Source organism: Mizuhopecten yessoensis, unplaced genomic scaffold, assembly GCF_002113885.1.
Source record: "Mizuhopecten yessoensis strain PY_sf001 unplaced genomic scaffold, ASM211388v2 scaffold716143, whole genome shotgun sequence".
NCBI lineage: Eukaryota > Metazoa > Mollusca > Bivalvia > Pectinida > Pectinidae > Mizuhopecten > Mizuhopecten yessoensis.
The window spans coordinates 8,725-22,064 of NW_018479969.1; the positions used below are offsets into that span (position 1 = coordinate 8,725).

The following is a 13,340-nucleotide window of genomic DNA, read 5'->3' on the forward strand; positions in this document are numbered from 1 at the left end:
TCATTCGAAAATTGCAACGTTTTACTCTAAATTCTGGAATTCCAAATGTTCTGGACTAGATGCCTTTTCTTTTTGTGGTAAAATGAAAATTGTTATTGTAGTATGGACGTAGACAGAAGTAATCACTATAGTTGATTAATATAATCTTACGTGGGTGTGGTTCTTGGACAGGGAAATCTCAACTCGAGGTAAGTTAAATTATAACAACGTTTTAGAACCTTTTGTTCTTTATACATATGTATAGGTTGTTTTATTTATAACTTACGCAGTGTACAATTACCTGGAATACCTGGTTTATTTCTTGGAATCCCGGAACCTACACGTTTAAAGACGCGCAACAAGCCAGTTCAACCCATTCGGACGATTCAAGCTGAACGGTGTGGTTATCGTTCGGGTAAGTTAAACTTATTTTACATGCGTTGTGTCATAGTATGTGTTGAAACATATATTAAGTATTGTTGTAATGTAAATGGGTATGATTCGGAGATAAAGTACATATTGTACTTTTATAAGTTGTTTATGTCAACATGTTTTCGCCTTTAAGATGTAAATTTGACAATAGCAACGGTATAAGGGAAACAAATAAAACCATTACGACAAAATTAACTCTTTTTCTGATATCTGCATAAAATGAAATTATTCGGAAAAAGGACATACATTGGAGCAATAAATTGTCCACAACTATCTTATTAGATAAGTTATCTGTCTGAGAGAACCCTGTATTAAAGAATTAGCCTTTAAAGTTTCGTCTAATAACGTGTTAACGAGCAGCGTAAAATTGCTGCAAAATATCGACACATAATGAAACAAACACCTCGCGACCAGCCTACACGCTTGACATATAGCACTGTATCAACATAGATGGCAAACTGACTTAATGGAAATTACATTACACAAGCAATGAGATCACAGAATGGTTTTTGATGAAAGACTAACCTTCAGATATCACAAAAAGCATATGACTAAACATTAAATTATTTCAAGTAAAAAGCAGATATTCAGCACTAGGTAATAGTATTATCACAGTTTGTATGAATATCACATACAATTTTGGAGGTACAGACAGTGAATAATAATCTTCAACTGGTAATCTTTTACCTAGGATGTCCCATGAAGGTTTTGAAAAAACTTATTTCAAATGGGTTCCTTTGGAAAAATATTAGCAACCGGTCAAGATGATAGGATGGTTCTTTTAATGAATACTACAATTATTAAAGGAACTCAAAGTGGTATCGGGAAATTAAATATAATAAAACGACAAATTCATTTTGATGTTCCCTTTTAGCTATTTCCATCAAGTGATGTTTAACCTGAGTTTAAATTGATGGGTTTTTTTTGTGTAGACATTTGATTGACCTAGGTAAAGAATTCCAGTCTCTGATTCTATTATCGAAAAAAGTGGAGTACTCAGCTCCCCTAATAGATTGTACTAAAAAATTGTGTCCACAAGATCTTGTAAAACGAGTATTGTTATTTCTAATAAAACCTTTGTTCATATACTTTGGACAGCACTGATGATCAATATTAAAAACATGATTGAGACGAAGCTGCTTAACTCTATGATTTACATTTAGCATGTTTAACGAGGCAAGTTCCTCAAATGAAATTCGTTTCCAATGGTCCAGCCGGAGAATAAATATTACAACTTTGTTCTGCATAATTTGTAGTTTCTGTTGAAATCTTTTGGTTAGGCCGCTGTACCAGGACGAGCAGGCATACTCAAAATGGCATTGCATCAGTGCTGAACACAGCGTTTTTCTGGATTTTATTGATAGGCATTTACTATTTCTATAAAGAAATTTTAGTTTCTGGTTTAATTTTATGAATTGCGTTGAGTACTATACTTTCCCCAGATAGGAATTCATCTAGCTGAACACCAAGATATTTTACTGAGGATTTGGGCTCAATTTTAAGTCCATTGCAATTTACTTCGAAACTTTCACCTGGTAAGTTTTTGAGTTTTCTTTTGGATCCAAAAGTTATACTTTAATTATACTTTCAGTTTTACCCAGATGAATGGAAAGTTTGTTGTCTATAAGCCAATTACAACCTGATTCAAGGACTTGAGTTTTTCTGAAGTTACTTTCGGATCCCTATGTGAGAAAAGTATAGTACTGTCATTATCATACAATAGCAACTTGCAGTCAAAATCAATATTGATTGAATACCCATGGAACACAACAAATTTTACGATAGGGTAAGAAGCATCCAATCATTTTGAATTGAGCCTGAATTCAGATATGTATATAGAAATTTAAGAGTAACGCTTCATTTTCCAATTTTCTGTCGTGCAGTACAGATCATGTCAGTTGCTGTTTTGATAGTCGGCAGAAATTTAAATTTTTACCACTCCCGCCCACCCTAACACTAATGGTATACAATTGTAGCTAGTTTGTTTTATGTCTGTTATGTGATATGTAGAGTTAGATAAATGATGTAGTGATAGTATCAGTAGTTTAGATAGTTTAGCTAAGGTTGTTGTTTAGGGCAATTTACTGGGCATTATACTACCTGGTTTATTACATGTGTTTTTTTCTCTTACTGTATTAGTAATTTTCTTTACTGCGACAGTTAACAGTGTGAGGCAGAAAGTTTGCACCAAAACGTTCTGCCTTGCAGCTACCTGACGACTGAACTATTCATAATGAAATTACCTAGGCGCATGCGTTCTAGTAGCTCTGGAAATCCTTGATAAAACGTTGGTCAGACAGGTAGAAATCCCGATAATTTTCTTAAAATCATTCATTTTTATGAAACTATATCAGCCAAATCCGATCGTTATTTTCCATAAGGAGACTCACTTGATATGTTTATGTAGTATTTGAAATAAAAGACACAAAAAATCTACACTTCACCGTGATGCCCCTTTAAATGACGCATACAGACTATAAGTATTACAATAGGATTTATATACGTTTACGCATACGTATGTGAAGGGGAAATATTCGATATTTTGTTTTTACTTTAATAAGTCTTCTCGCGACTTACGTACCGCTTGATCTATAGCATGAGCGTATAATCACTACATACGTATACCTGTGTATGTACGACTATCGATACACATAGCCGTCAAACTGACGCACCAGAATCCGTTCGTGTACAAACTTTATGTTGAATATTTTATAATTGATAAAAAAATAATCCAGTCATTCTCTGGTCAAGACAAGCACACCTAACAACAAATCTGACTCATTCTCTCTCCTGTAACGACACAAAGTACCAAAATAACCCGAAATTCTTTAATTGGTATATCCTGCTCTCTACGAACACTCTATATCTTCCCGTTGTTCTGTTAAACAAATAAAGGCGGTTTGACAACTGATTGGCTTCCAATCAATTTGTGTGGAGATGAATGGTGTTATGATAGGAGAAGGATATTACACGCACCCCATGAGAAGTAAAGCTCCATAATTATCGGGGATATATATTTCATGTGACGTACCATCTATACAGCCCTAGGTTTCTGGTATTTGACGCCATTTTACCCTACATGTACGTTACCGCTATTCTCGTAGTGATTGCCAAGTGACATAACCAAAGTAATGTTCATTTATCATTAAAAAAAACTCGATATCAGTGTTTACAGTGACATCATGTATTCCAGCATAACAGCTAAGGTATTGTAAGTAGGGTATATTCTAAGGCACACAGGCGTAATTAAGAGCATATTCCTTCTCGAAATACACCATTGACCAATATTGCGAAGAGGTGGAAAAAGACCTTGACCAATATCCCTGAATGAACACAAAAGCTTCCGGTGTTTTTCCTGTAACAGTGCAAAATTGTCGTGGCCTCAATTTTCCTATACATTTATGCTGATGTAATAAGCTGAGTCGTCACCCGATGAAATGACATCCATTTGGTGTTGCAGTGCTTTAGCATTCTAGTGAGGAAACATAATTGAACAGTATGGTCCCTTACAAAACAACCCTCCAGTACACACTCAAGCATACACAAATAGGAGATATTAGACAGGTGGCATAGGACTAGTAGTCAGCGCCTGATAAGACAGCTCCTGCGAATTCCTAAAATCCGTTGTATAGATTGAATGAGTTGGAGATATATGTAAGGTGCGTTAGAGTGCCTTATTTTAGTTAAATGGGCTCTTTATCAAATGTTGTAAATTTATTTATTTTTACTGGAAAAGGCTGTTAGCTTCGACCGGCTACCACCCCGCCGTTGCGCTTCAATACATATCCACGGATCCGATATCGCACGTCATGCCTCGCCTATTGATCAGCGCATGTGTCTAAAAGTTATTGCTTGGATGCATTAGCTGTAAGAAAATACCAAAATACTATCAAATGTATCGTTAAAAAGGAAAGAAATAGATAAACACGATTACTGTGCATTCTCAAATACAAACAATGGTTGATTCCACTTAACCCGGATATACCTATGCCTCTTATCTTATACAGCAATCTGTGTAACACAACTGTTTCCTTGTACATTTTTTCTTTGAGTTCGATGCATGTAGCACGATTTGATGACTGCCAAAGACCGACAATTGATATTGATTTATCTTCGTCTGACTAATTAAACATACACCAGGTTGAGTGCTTATGTGCATATGTTGTGGTATAGAAAATCTACGAACCATAACCATATTTACGAACTCTTTATCGTTTATGTACATGTATATGTTGTTATATTATATCAAAACGTCACAAAACAATTACGACAAAATTGATCCTTTTTTTCTGATTTTTGCATTAAATAATACGATAAGGGAACACAAAGCACATTTGAGCAATACAGTGTCCACAACTATCGTATTAATGATGTTATCTGTCTGAGAGAACATCTATATTAAATAATGATCCTTTAAAGTTTTGTCTAAAAGGTGTGAAAGTGAAAAGGCTTTGAAATCCGTACCCGTGAGTACATCCAAGATGTAACTAAGTTTTTATGTTTGTTTGTATAGATAATATATTCCGAACAGGCCTTTGTATATAAATGTATAAAGCTGATAGTGTTTCGTACCGTATTGGTTAATGCAGAGGAAAGCTGACAAAACTTTTGTGATGACGCCCTTTAAATCGTGTTCACAAAGTTATAATTAAACAGCTTTCTGTAATAGATTAACTGTAAAAACAGCAACTGCATATCGAAGTGCGAACAAAATGCGATTCGAATTATGCAAATGTTTAATTTCAATTGTAATTAACTCGGCCGAAAACACTAAATGGTTGCACTGACGAAATGTGCAGTACGGTAGATCTAAGATTGTGGTTTTTAAACAAATGCAACACGCGTGTATGAAAACCAAGAACGGTTGATTATTTGTCTTTGTAGTAAATGTGCGACGCATTATACATTGTGTTGTTTGCTACATCTATTCAAAGCTAAGTCTACGAAACTACGAAACTCGCCAATTCATGTAGTTGTAAGTGGACACAGAAACGAATCATTGGTAAGGTTGTTTTACAGAGACTATTCATCTCCTAACACCAGGCTATTCGCTCCACACTTCCTTCTGTAGCGAAGTCAAACACGACACATGACAATAAAAGCGATACACTCATTCTGTTGAACAAATTTCGATAACAAATTGCTATTTTAAAGCATAATGTGCGAATAAAATCGTTTTGTTTGGACCACAAATTTTCCAGAAAAAAAACACATTTTAAATTGCAACTATGCAAGAATGTGAAATATTGATAATGGCCGTTTCTTCTGTTGCTAAGGTATCGGGAGTGAAAGTATAGGGAGTTACAAGAATGTAGCTTTTCCAGTCAGCGAAATAAAGTGTCGAATTTATGTTATTCTTTAAGCATTCAAGTGAAATGAAATAAAACGTTTAAGGATGAGGGAAAATACTGTAAATATAGGGATTAATTTTATATTTTGTTGATATTATTGGAGACAACAAGAAATGCTCTCCTGTAAACTTGACATGATATTGAATATGGAAAGGTATAGATTTACCGGAATGCATATCTGTCTGTCTGTCTGTCCGTAGAAAACAACTCCTTCTAAAGTTGTGAACCAATTTCAACGAAATTTTAAAGATATGATAACTACCACCTGAGGTTGTGCATCCAGGTATTCTTTTTTTATATATGGTAACTGCCCCCTGATGTTGTACATCCAACAACAGGGCATTACTTCTTTTTTTGAAAGGGTCGGAATGAAAAAGTACTACAAGTTTACCCCCCGATGTCGTGCTTTGCCTTAGTTAACCTTAAGCTTACAGTTCTGGTTTATATGGGAGCAGATGTATAAGTTGCCCTGTGCGGAGCGGTATTATTTCGTTACAAGCTTGGTATACTTGCCACATTGTAGATCTATATTCTATATAATATAGTATCACATACTGTGAATAGGCGTAACTAAATATAATTACCAGAGTATCAATTAACAAAAAGTAACTTTTAGAAAATTAAACAACAATTGTACCAAACCTTCAATCAGGCATCACAATATAATATCACAAATACATATCTAGACCACAAATGCGATTACAAACTAACCTTCGACAAAATTTCAGATACATGGCTATAGTCTCTGGGCTTTAGATATGTGTCGTTACTGAGGAAAGCATCTCCTCTGAAACTTGCCTGTCTATACGCACATAGGTTCCCCTCCTCTTAAACTTTCGTCTATACACACATAGAAATTATCTTCTCTTAAACTTTCGTCTTTACACAGATAGAAAGTATCTCATCTTTATTTCCCTGTCTAAACAAACATAGATTCATTCCCTCTGAAAAGTCCCTGTCTATAACCACATATAAAGCCTCTCCTCTTAAACTTCCCTGTCTATTTACAAATAGACATCCTCTCCTCTGAAACGTCCCTGTCTGTTTACAAATAGAAACTCTCTGAAACATCCCTGACTATTTACAAATAGAAATCCTCTCCTCTGAAACGTCCCTGTCTATTTACAAATATATATCCTCTCCTCTGAAACGTCCCTGTCTATGCACACATAGATTCCTCTCAAATGAAACTTTCCTGTGTATGCACACATATATTCCTCTCCTCTGAAACGTCCTTGTCTAAACATACATAGATTTCTCTCATAAACTGCACTGTTTAGATCTATGCACACATAGGTTCCTCTTCTTTGAAACGTCACTGTTCTATTCATATATAAATGTAGACTTATCAGTTTGAACAATCGAACATCTTTCTTTTCCAGGACTCGAGACGTAGCTAAACGAGCCAGTCACTTACTATGGACCATGTTCATGGTTTCCAGATTTACGGTTTCCAGCTGGGTATCCAGTTTGCAGATAAGCTACAGTTCATCAACATTTGCCTGCAGAAAGTGTACAATTTGTTAAGGGTAAAAACCGGATTTTTCGAAATCGTTGATAACTTGCATTGTTTTACTTTAATTTAATTATTAATATGAATATTAATGATATAAGTTAATTCCTTTTTTCAAAACTTCCATTACTGATATAAGTCAACTCCGCTTTTCCGAATCCATCGTTACTGATGTAAGTCAACTCAGTTTGTCCATATCGCTCTTTACTGATATCAGTCAACTCAGTTTGCCCAGATCCTTCGTGACTGTAATAAGTCAACTCAGTTTGTCCAGATCCTTCGTGACTGTAATAAGTCAACTCCGTTTGTCCGGATAATTTCGTTACTGATAAAAGTCAACTCCCATTGCCCTGATCGATCCTTCGTTACTGAAATAAGTCAACTCCGTTTTTCCGGATCCTTTTGTTATTGAAGTAAGTCAACTCAGTTTGTCCAGATCCTTCGTTGCTGATCATGATATGAGTCAACTCTAATTGTCCAAATCGATCCTTCGTAACTGGAATAAGTCAAATCCGTTTGTCCAGATTCTTAATTCGTTACTGATGAAAGTCAAATACTTTTGTTCATATCCTTCGTTACTGATATAAGTCAACTCCGTTTGTCCAGACATTACAACTTATGCTGTTAGTCTATTTTATTTTACTAGATGCTTGTGCTAATCCGAATGTTTAGCGGGAGACTTTAGATTCTGAATATCGTTTCATTGTTTAGGGTGTGCGAGGCTCATTGTTTTGAAAGGAAATAGTTATAATTCTGGTACGGATGGTAAAATTATAATTTTAGTGTATTAAAGTCAAATCGGAAAATAGTTCTAAATAATTATGAATTTTATGTTTCAAATGTTGATATTCTTCTACGAAGTTGTTTAAACTTTGCTATTCTGCGTCATTTGTACATCCATTGTAAATACTTGTCTATACAGCTAAGCCGGAAGACCTGAAGCTAATATAGAACTTGATATAAGTCAACATTGTTTCCACTGCTTTGCTATTTTATAGGGCTATATCATCTCCCTCCTGTCATCCCTTAAACGTCCAGTTAGACCCGGTCAGCCACGGTCAACAGATATAGGTACTGATTATATATGCCTGGAATGGGACAAGATCGAGAAAGACGAGGTTTCCCATTATGAGATCCGAATAAAAGTCGCTGGTGATCATATTTGGTCATCGACATTTGTTTCTACCAAAGCCAGACAACAACCATTCCATCGCTTCAACGAACTACTACAAAACACTGGATATGAATTCATGGTGCGAGCAGTTTACTCAGATGGCTGTGACAGCGATTTTAGCTGCAAGAGTGCGGAAATAACAACAGGATGCTCAAAGGTGTTTGGGATCCTAAAGTACTGCAAGAAGATAATTGATGGGCCACCAAGCGTTTACAGACTTCCTTTAGTTGAGATACAGTCATCAAAAGACGATGATCAAAAGACAAGAAAATGTAGATACGGTAAGTTTGAATCAAAAACATTCCATATTGTTATCCCGCGCTCAACAAAACTGACGAGTTCCCTCCGTCCGTACATCGGTGCTAATTCAGACAAATTGTTATATTGGGCCTACATTTAAGCGTCATTGACGTGGTAAAGAGGAATTTGTCTTATTTTCTATTCGCTTAAGTAGATATTGAAATGTTGTTAACAAAATACCATGATTTAATTACCATGATTTTGCAGCATTAAAGATACTATTCAGGTTTGCATTACTGCTTCAGAAGATTTGCAGTTTTGAAGATTCCTAAAGGAATATAGTTATACAAAGTGTAGGGCTGTTTTACAAATAGTAAGCTACAGAGTACCTGGTACATCTAATCCTCCCTTTTTAAGATTTTATTTTACTGTGAAGTGTTTTATCTTCCATTTGTATATAATAGCAACGTTGAGTAACAGGTTATATATATTGTTGATGTAACTGATAATCTATTTTTGATGTAACATATTATTTCTACTTTTGATGTAACCACAGGTACTAGCCTCGTCTGTCAATACACCTATAATATAATCAAGGATGCTTACTCCGTCCCCTTAGTAAAATGACCCCGTTCCAGAAAACGTTCGTCAAAACCATTTATAATATGACACCGGGAGCAGTCTAGATCGTCAGGATTTTTTTTTAATTAGATGCATGATTTTCCATATATCATGTAGTCGAATTTCCGGTAGACTTCATGAAACATCGAAAAATGGTCGAATTTCACACTGTGCTGTCCACGGGATTACACGCTAAATTCCTAGTGAGCAGCGCCTAACACACGACATGTACACTATTCAATGCCAGTACAGTGTTTCTACGATGGGAAACAAACTTACTTGTAGTATAGTTCAAACCCTTTTATTATCACGGCGGACACCCGAGTCCAGTTTTCAGGCTGGTCAGGCTGACGATCTGAAATCTGAACAGAGCCTGCCATTTTCTCTATTTTTTGTTACCTCGGTGCTGATTGGTCCGTTATATTTAGAAGCCAATCAGCGTCTGACAGACGAGGCTAGTACCTGTGATGTAACTGATTATTTCTATTTTTGATGGCACTGATTATTTCTATTTTTGATGGAACGGATTATTTCTATTATTGTTGTAACTGCTTATCTATATTGCTCGATTGTTCTTTTTATAGGAAACTCGACTTGTCTTCGAGAGAAAACTGTACTGATGGTCGGCCCAAGAACAGGAGGGAAAACCACTCTAATCAACGGACTTGTCAACCACAGTCTTGGTGTGAAATGGGAACACGAGTACCGATTAAAAATTTCAGATGAACCAGAAATTACATCTTCCAGCCTGGTATGTGAATTGTACAACAAAGTTAACATTTTTTAATTAAGCTGAATTTAGGAAATTTCTCGTTTTTGTCGTAAAAGTTTATAGATATGTCGTTGATATCATCTTTGTGAGGTGATTTGTAATAATTTTGGTGCTGTATACCATATATAATGATATTATGGTCAACTTAAAATATCACATCCTACAGTCGTTTGGTGTACTGTTTATGTCACATGATGACATGTGATTATATATTTCCAGTAATATTCTCCTTTACTAGGAATCACCTACTGAATGGATCACAAGCTACAAACTACATCCGGTCACGACAGACACTGACTTCATTTTGAATATCATAGACACCCCGAGCTTCCACGAAGGACCAGAATCGGTTGAAAGTAACAAGAATCTCGTTAAACGTCTCAAATTCTTCCTGTCCACCAGAGGTCCCAAGGGTATGAATGGAATAGATGCTGTTTGCTTCGTCAGTCAGGCCAATCCTGTCACATTTAGCGGTATTGACAAGGCCTTTAGCGACATACTGGATGGCATTGTGTCCTTATTTGGAGACAACATGCATGGGAACATAATTCCTATGCTGACGTTTGCCGACGGGAAAGAGCCATCCGTGCTTAAGATCCTCTCAACTGTTGGGGTCCCGACACAGCGTTTCTTTGTCTTTAACAGTTCGACGCTCTTCCCACCGTACACTGAAGACGCTCTACTTGGAAAGACTTCGTGGAAATTAAGCTCAAGAGGATTTGAAGGATTTTTAAACCATCTTTCAAACATGAAACCCTGCCCAGCGTTCAAGACCACTCCGATGACAACAACACAGCCCAATGAAAAATGGCAACAAGAGAAAATGACACATCTGCAGGAAAATCGTAGATTGGAGATTAACGTACAACTCATGAATCTCGCGAACGTGCAGTCCGACAGAGATACTGTGAAGAGCTTTGCTATCGACAAAGAGCTCAACAACACGTCTACATACGATGAGAAGGTGTATCGTCAAGAAATCCCGCTTAAACCTGGCACGCGTGTTACCAACTGTATCGTGTGCCATACTACTTGCCATTTTCCCTGCACAATTCCGATCAACAATCGTAAAAAGCGCTGTGACGTTATGAAAAAAGGCAATTGTACAAAATGCCATCAGAAATGCGTGTGGCACTTGCACAGGAACGATACATTTAGGATAATAAAAGTACAGGTTAAAACAGTAACAAGAACGTACGCTGACATCAAAGCAAAATATGAATTTAATGTGGAAGAAAATGTGTCAACCGACGCAATGCTACAGGCCATCACACGAGCATTTGTGTCTCTGATGGAGGTAGTGATCTCCCTGATCTCAAAGACAGTTAAAACCAGCAACAGCTTACAGAAGATTTAACAGAGCGAAAAGGATTTCATCGAGCTTATGATTAACACGGAGGAACAGGAGAAGAAACCTGGATATAAGCAACGCTTGGAACTGCTCCACGCCATCCTCAACCATTCAGATGTATATGTTAGCGACCCAAACACTTGGCTCCGGGAAATGGGACACAGTGATTGGTAAAACCTATGGACACTAAGTAAACATGTTAACACAACAAACACCACGTATACTTACGGTTTTTGTGATTGTGTCACACGACATAACTTGCTATGTATGTACTGACACGATCGTCACATCTCTCTACAAGGACTTTTCATTGCAGTCATTTCAGTACAATGCCTTGTGTATTTAAGCATTAAACATCATTCTGTTCCATGTTAGAGGAGCATAACACGGAACAGAATGCTGTTTTATGCTTAATTTACATTTTTCATTTTTTTTGTTATCATTTCTAAGTTCACAACGCACTTTTTAATTCGAATTTCGCGGTGTTTGTTCAAAAGGTAGAACAGCCCATGGAATTGCTTACAGAATGTTGTCTCGTGACTTTTCCCCGTAAAAAATATAGTTCGTGGAAATAAACACAAAAATATAGATACTATTTCCATAATTTAATCAATCAATAAATTCAATTCACATTTCATAATAGTCTTACATAAAACGGTGAATATTATTAAATCATAATGAGGGTTTTTACTTATCCGCTTGCTAGTGCGGAGGGGAATAGCTATCCAGTAGTTAGTCGGTCCCGTGGAGATATCACTACGCCTGTGTTATAGTCTCATAACACATAACTGGCCTTGGTAGTGTTATATAGTGGCAATGCTAATGTAAATATATGTAAATATCCATCCAATATATATGTCCTGATGATTAACACTAGTATACTACAAAATGTTTGCATATTACAATTAGCTAGTAGTTAGGAATTTAGGGAAGACAGTACGCCTAATAAATAGTCCCTGATTTCACCTCAAGTAGTTATCATGATTTTTTTCCTTTTGTCTGAGTTGGCATATATTCCTATTGGTGTTTGTTTGATTAATTTAGCTTCTGTTTTTGTTATTCTGGAATATTACCCATGTTTTACATGGACATGCAGTTATATTATATTTAGTAATGCGTGTGATTTAATCGTGCAGAATAAAGCGATTTGATTTGAAAAGAATTTTAAAATGAACACAGTTTTAGTTTTTATAGAGACTGCTAAAATCATCCGCTATATGTACAGTATTAGTTACATTTGTAATAAGTCTCCATGAGACACGAGGAGGCACAACAATTAGAAAGGGCATCATCACAAAACGTTATATACCTCAAACCTCCAGACTTGGATTGGATTTTACCAATATTTGAAAAATATTAAAAATAAAGAATGTAGACATTCATACAATAAGAGTATAACAAATTCACACTAAATGTGAGATGTTTGTTTGACGTACTCGAACGTTTAAAGTAATGATGATGTTTTCGTGCTTCCTTGGTTTATGTGAATTGACCCAATTTAAACTACAAAAATATGTGTTATACTTTCATATTTTGTAAACAGATTTTGTCATTGACTCTTTGTAGCGATGTGGCCATTGTTGAATTGTAGACTTTCATAATATTGACTCCAACGAATTCATGCCTTGAGAATGTTATTATTGCATGTTTAACATGTAAAGAAATCGTGCACTTATTATCAATCGATATTTTGGAATGGTTTATCAAACAACAGTATCGTGTTTTGTACACAGTCACATTTAATCAGTAAGTAACAACAGATGATTTCCAAGGGGCGAAAAAATATAACTCTAAAAGTCCCAATATTTCGATAGGTTTTTCTGCCTGGAGTCGAACGTCTCTACAAGGAACGGTATATACCTTATACCTCCAGACGTCATTTTCTACAAGGTACGGTATATACCTTA

General features: G+C 36.0%; 1 protein-coding gene and 1 long non-coding RNA gene across 2 annotated transcripts; both read left to right on the forward strand.

Moving 5' to 3' along the window:
• The first annotated feature begins 358 nt into the window (after window positions 1–358).
• On the forward strand, window positions 359–8,313 carry LOC110441833. Its single transcript, XR_002461949.1, has 3 exons — window positions 359–394; window positions 7,145–7,291; window positions 8,274–8,313. It is a non-coding gene; the product is annotated as an uncharacterized LOC110441833 (long non-coding RNA).
• A 182-nt stretch (window positions 8,314–8,495) lies between these two features.
• Window positions 8,496–11,439, forward strand: LOC110441828. The gene is made up of 3 exons (XM_021485093.1): window positions 8,496–8,730; window positions 9,895–10,061; window positions 10,321–11,439. Exons 1-3 carry the CDS (start codon window positions 8,526–8,528, stop codon window positions 11,437–11,439), a joined length of 1,491 nt encoding a protein of 496 aa, XP_021340768.1. The 5' UTR covers window positions 8,496–8,525.
• The last annotated feature ends 1,901 nt before the right edge of the window (window positions 11,440–13,340 follow it).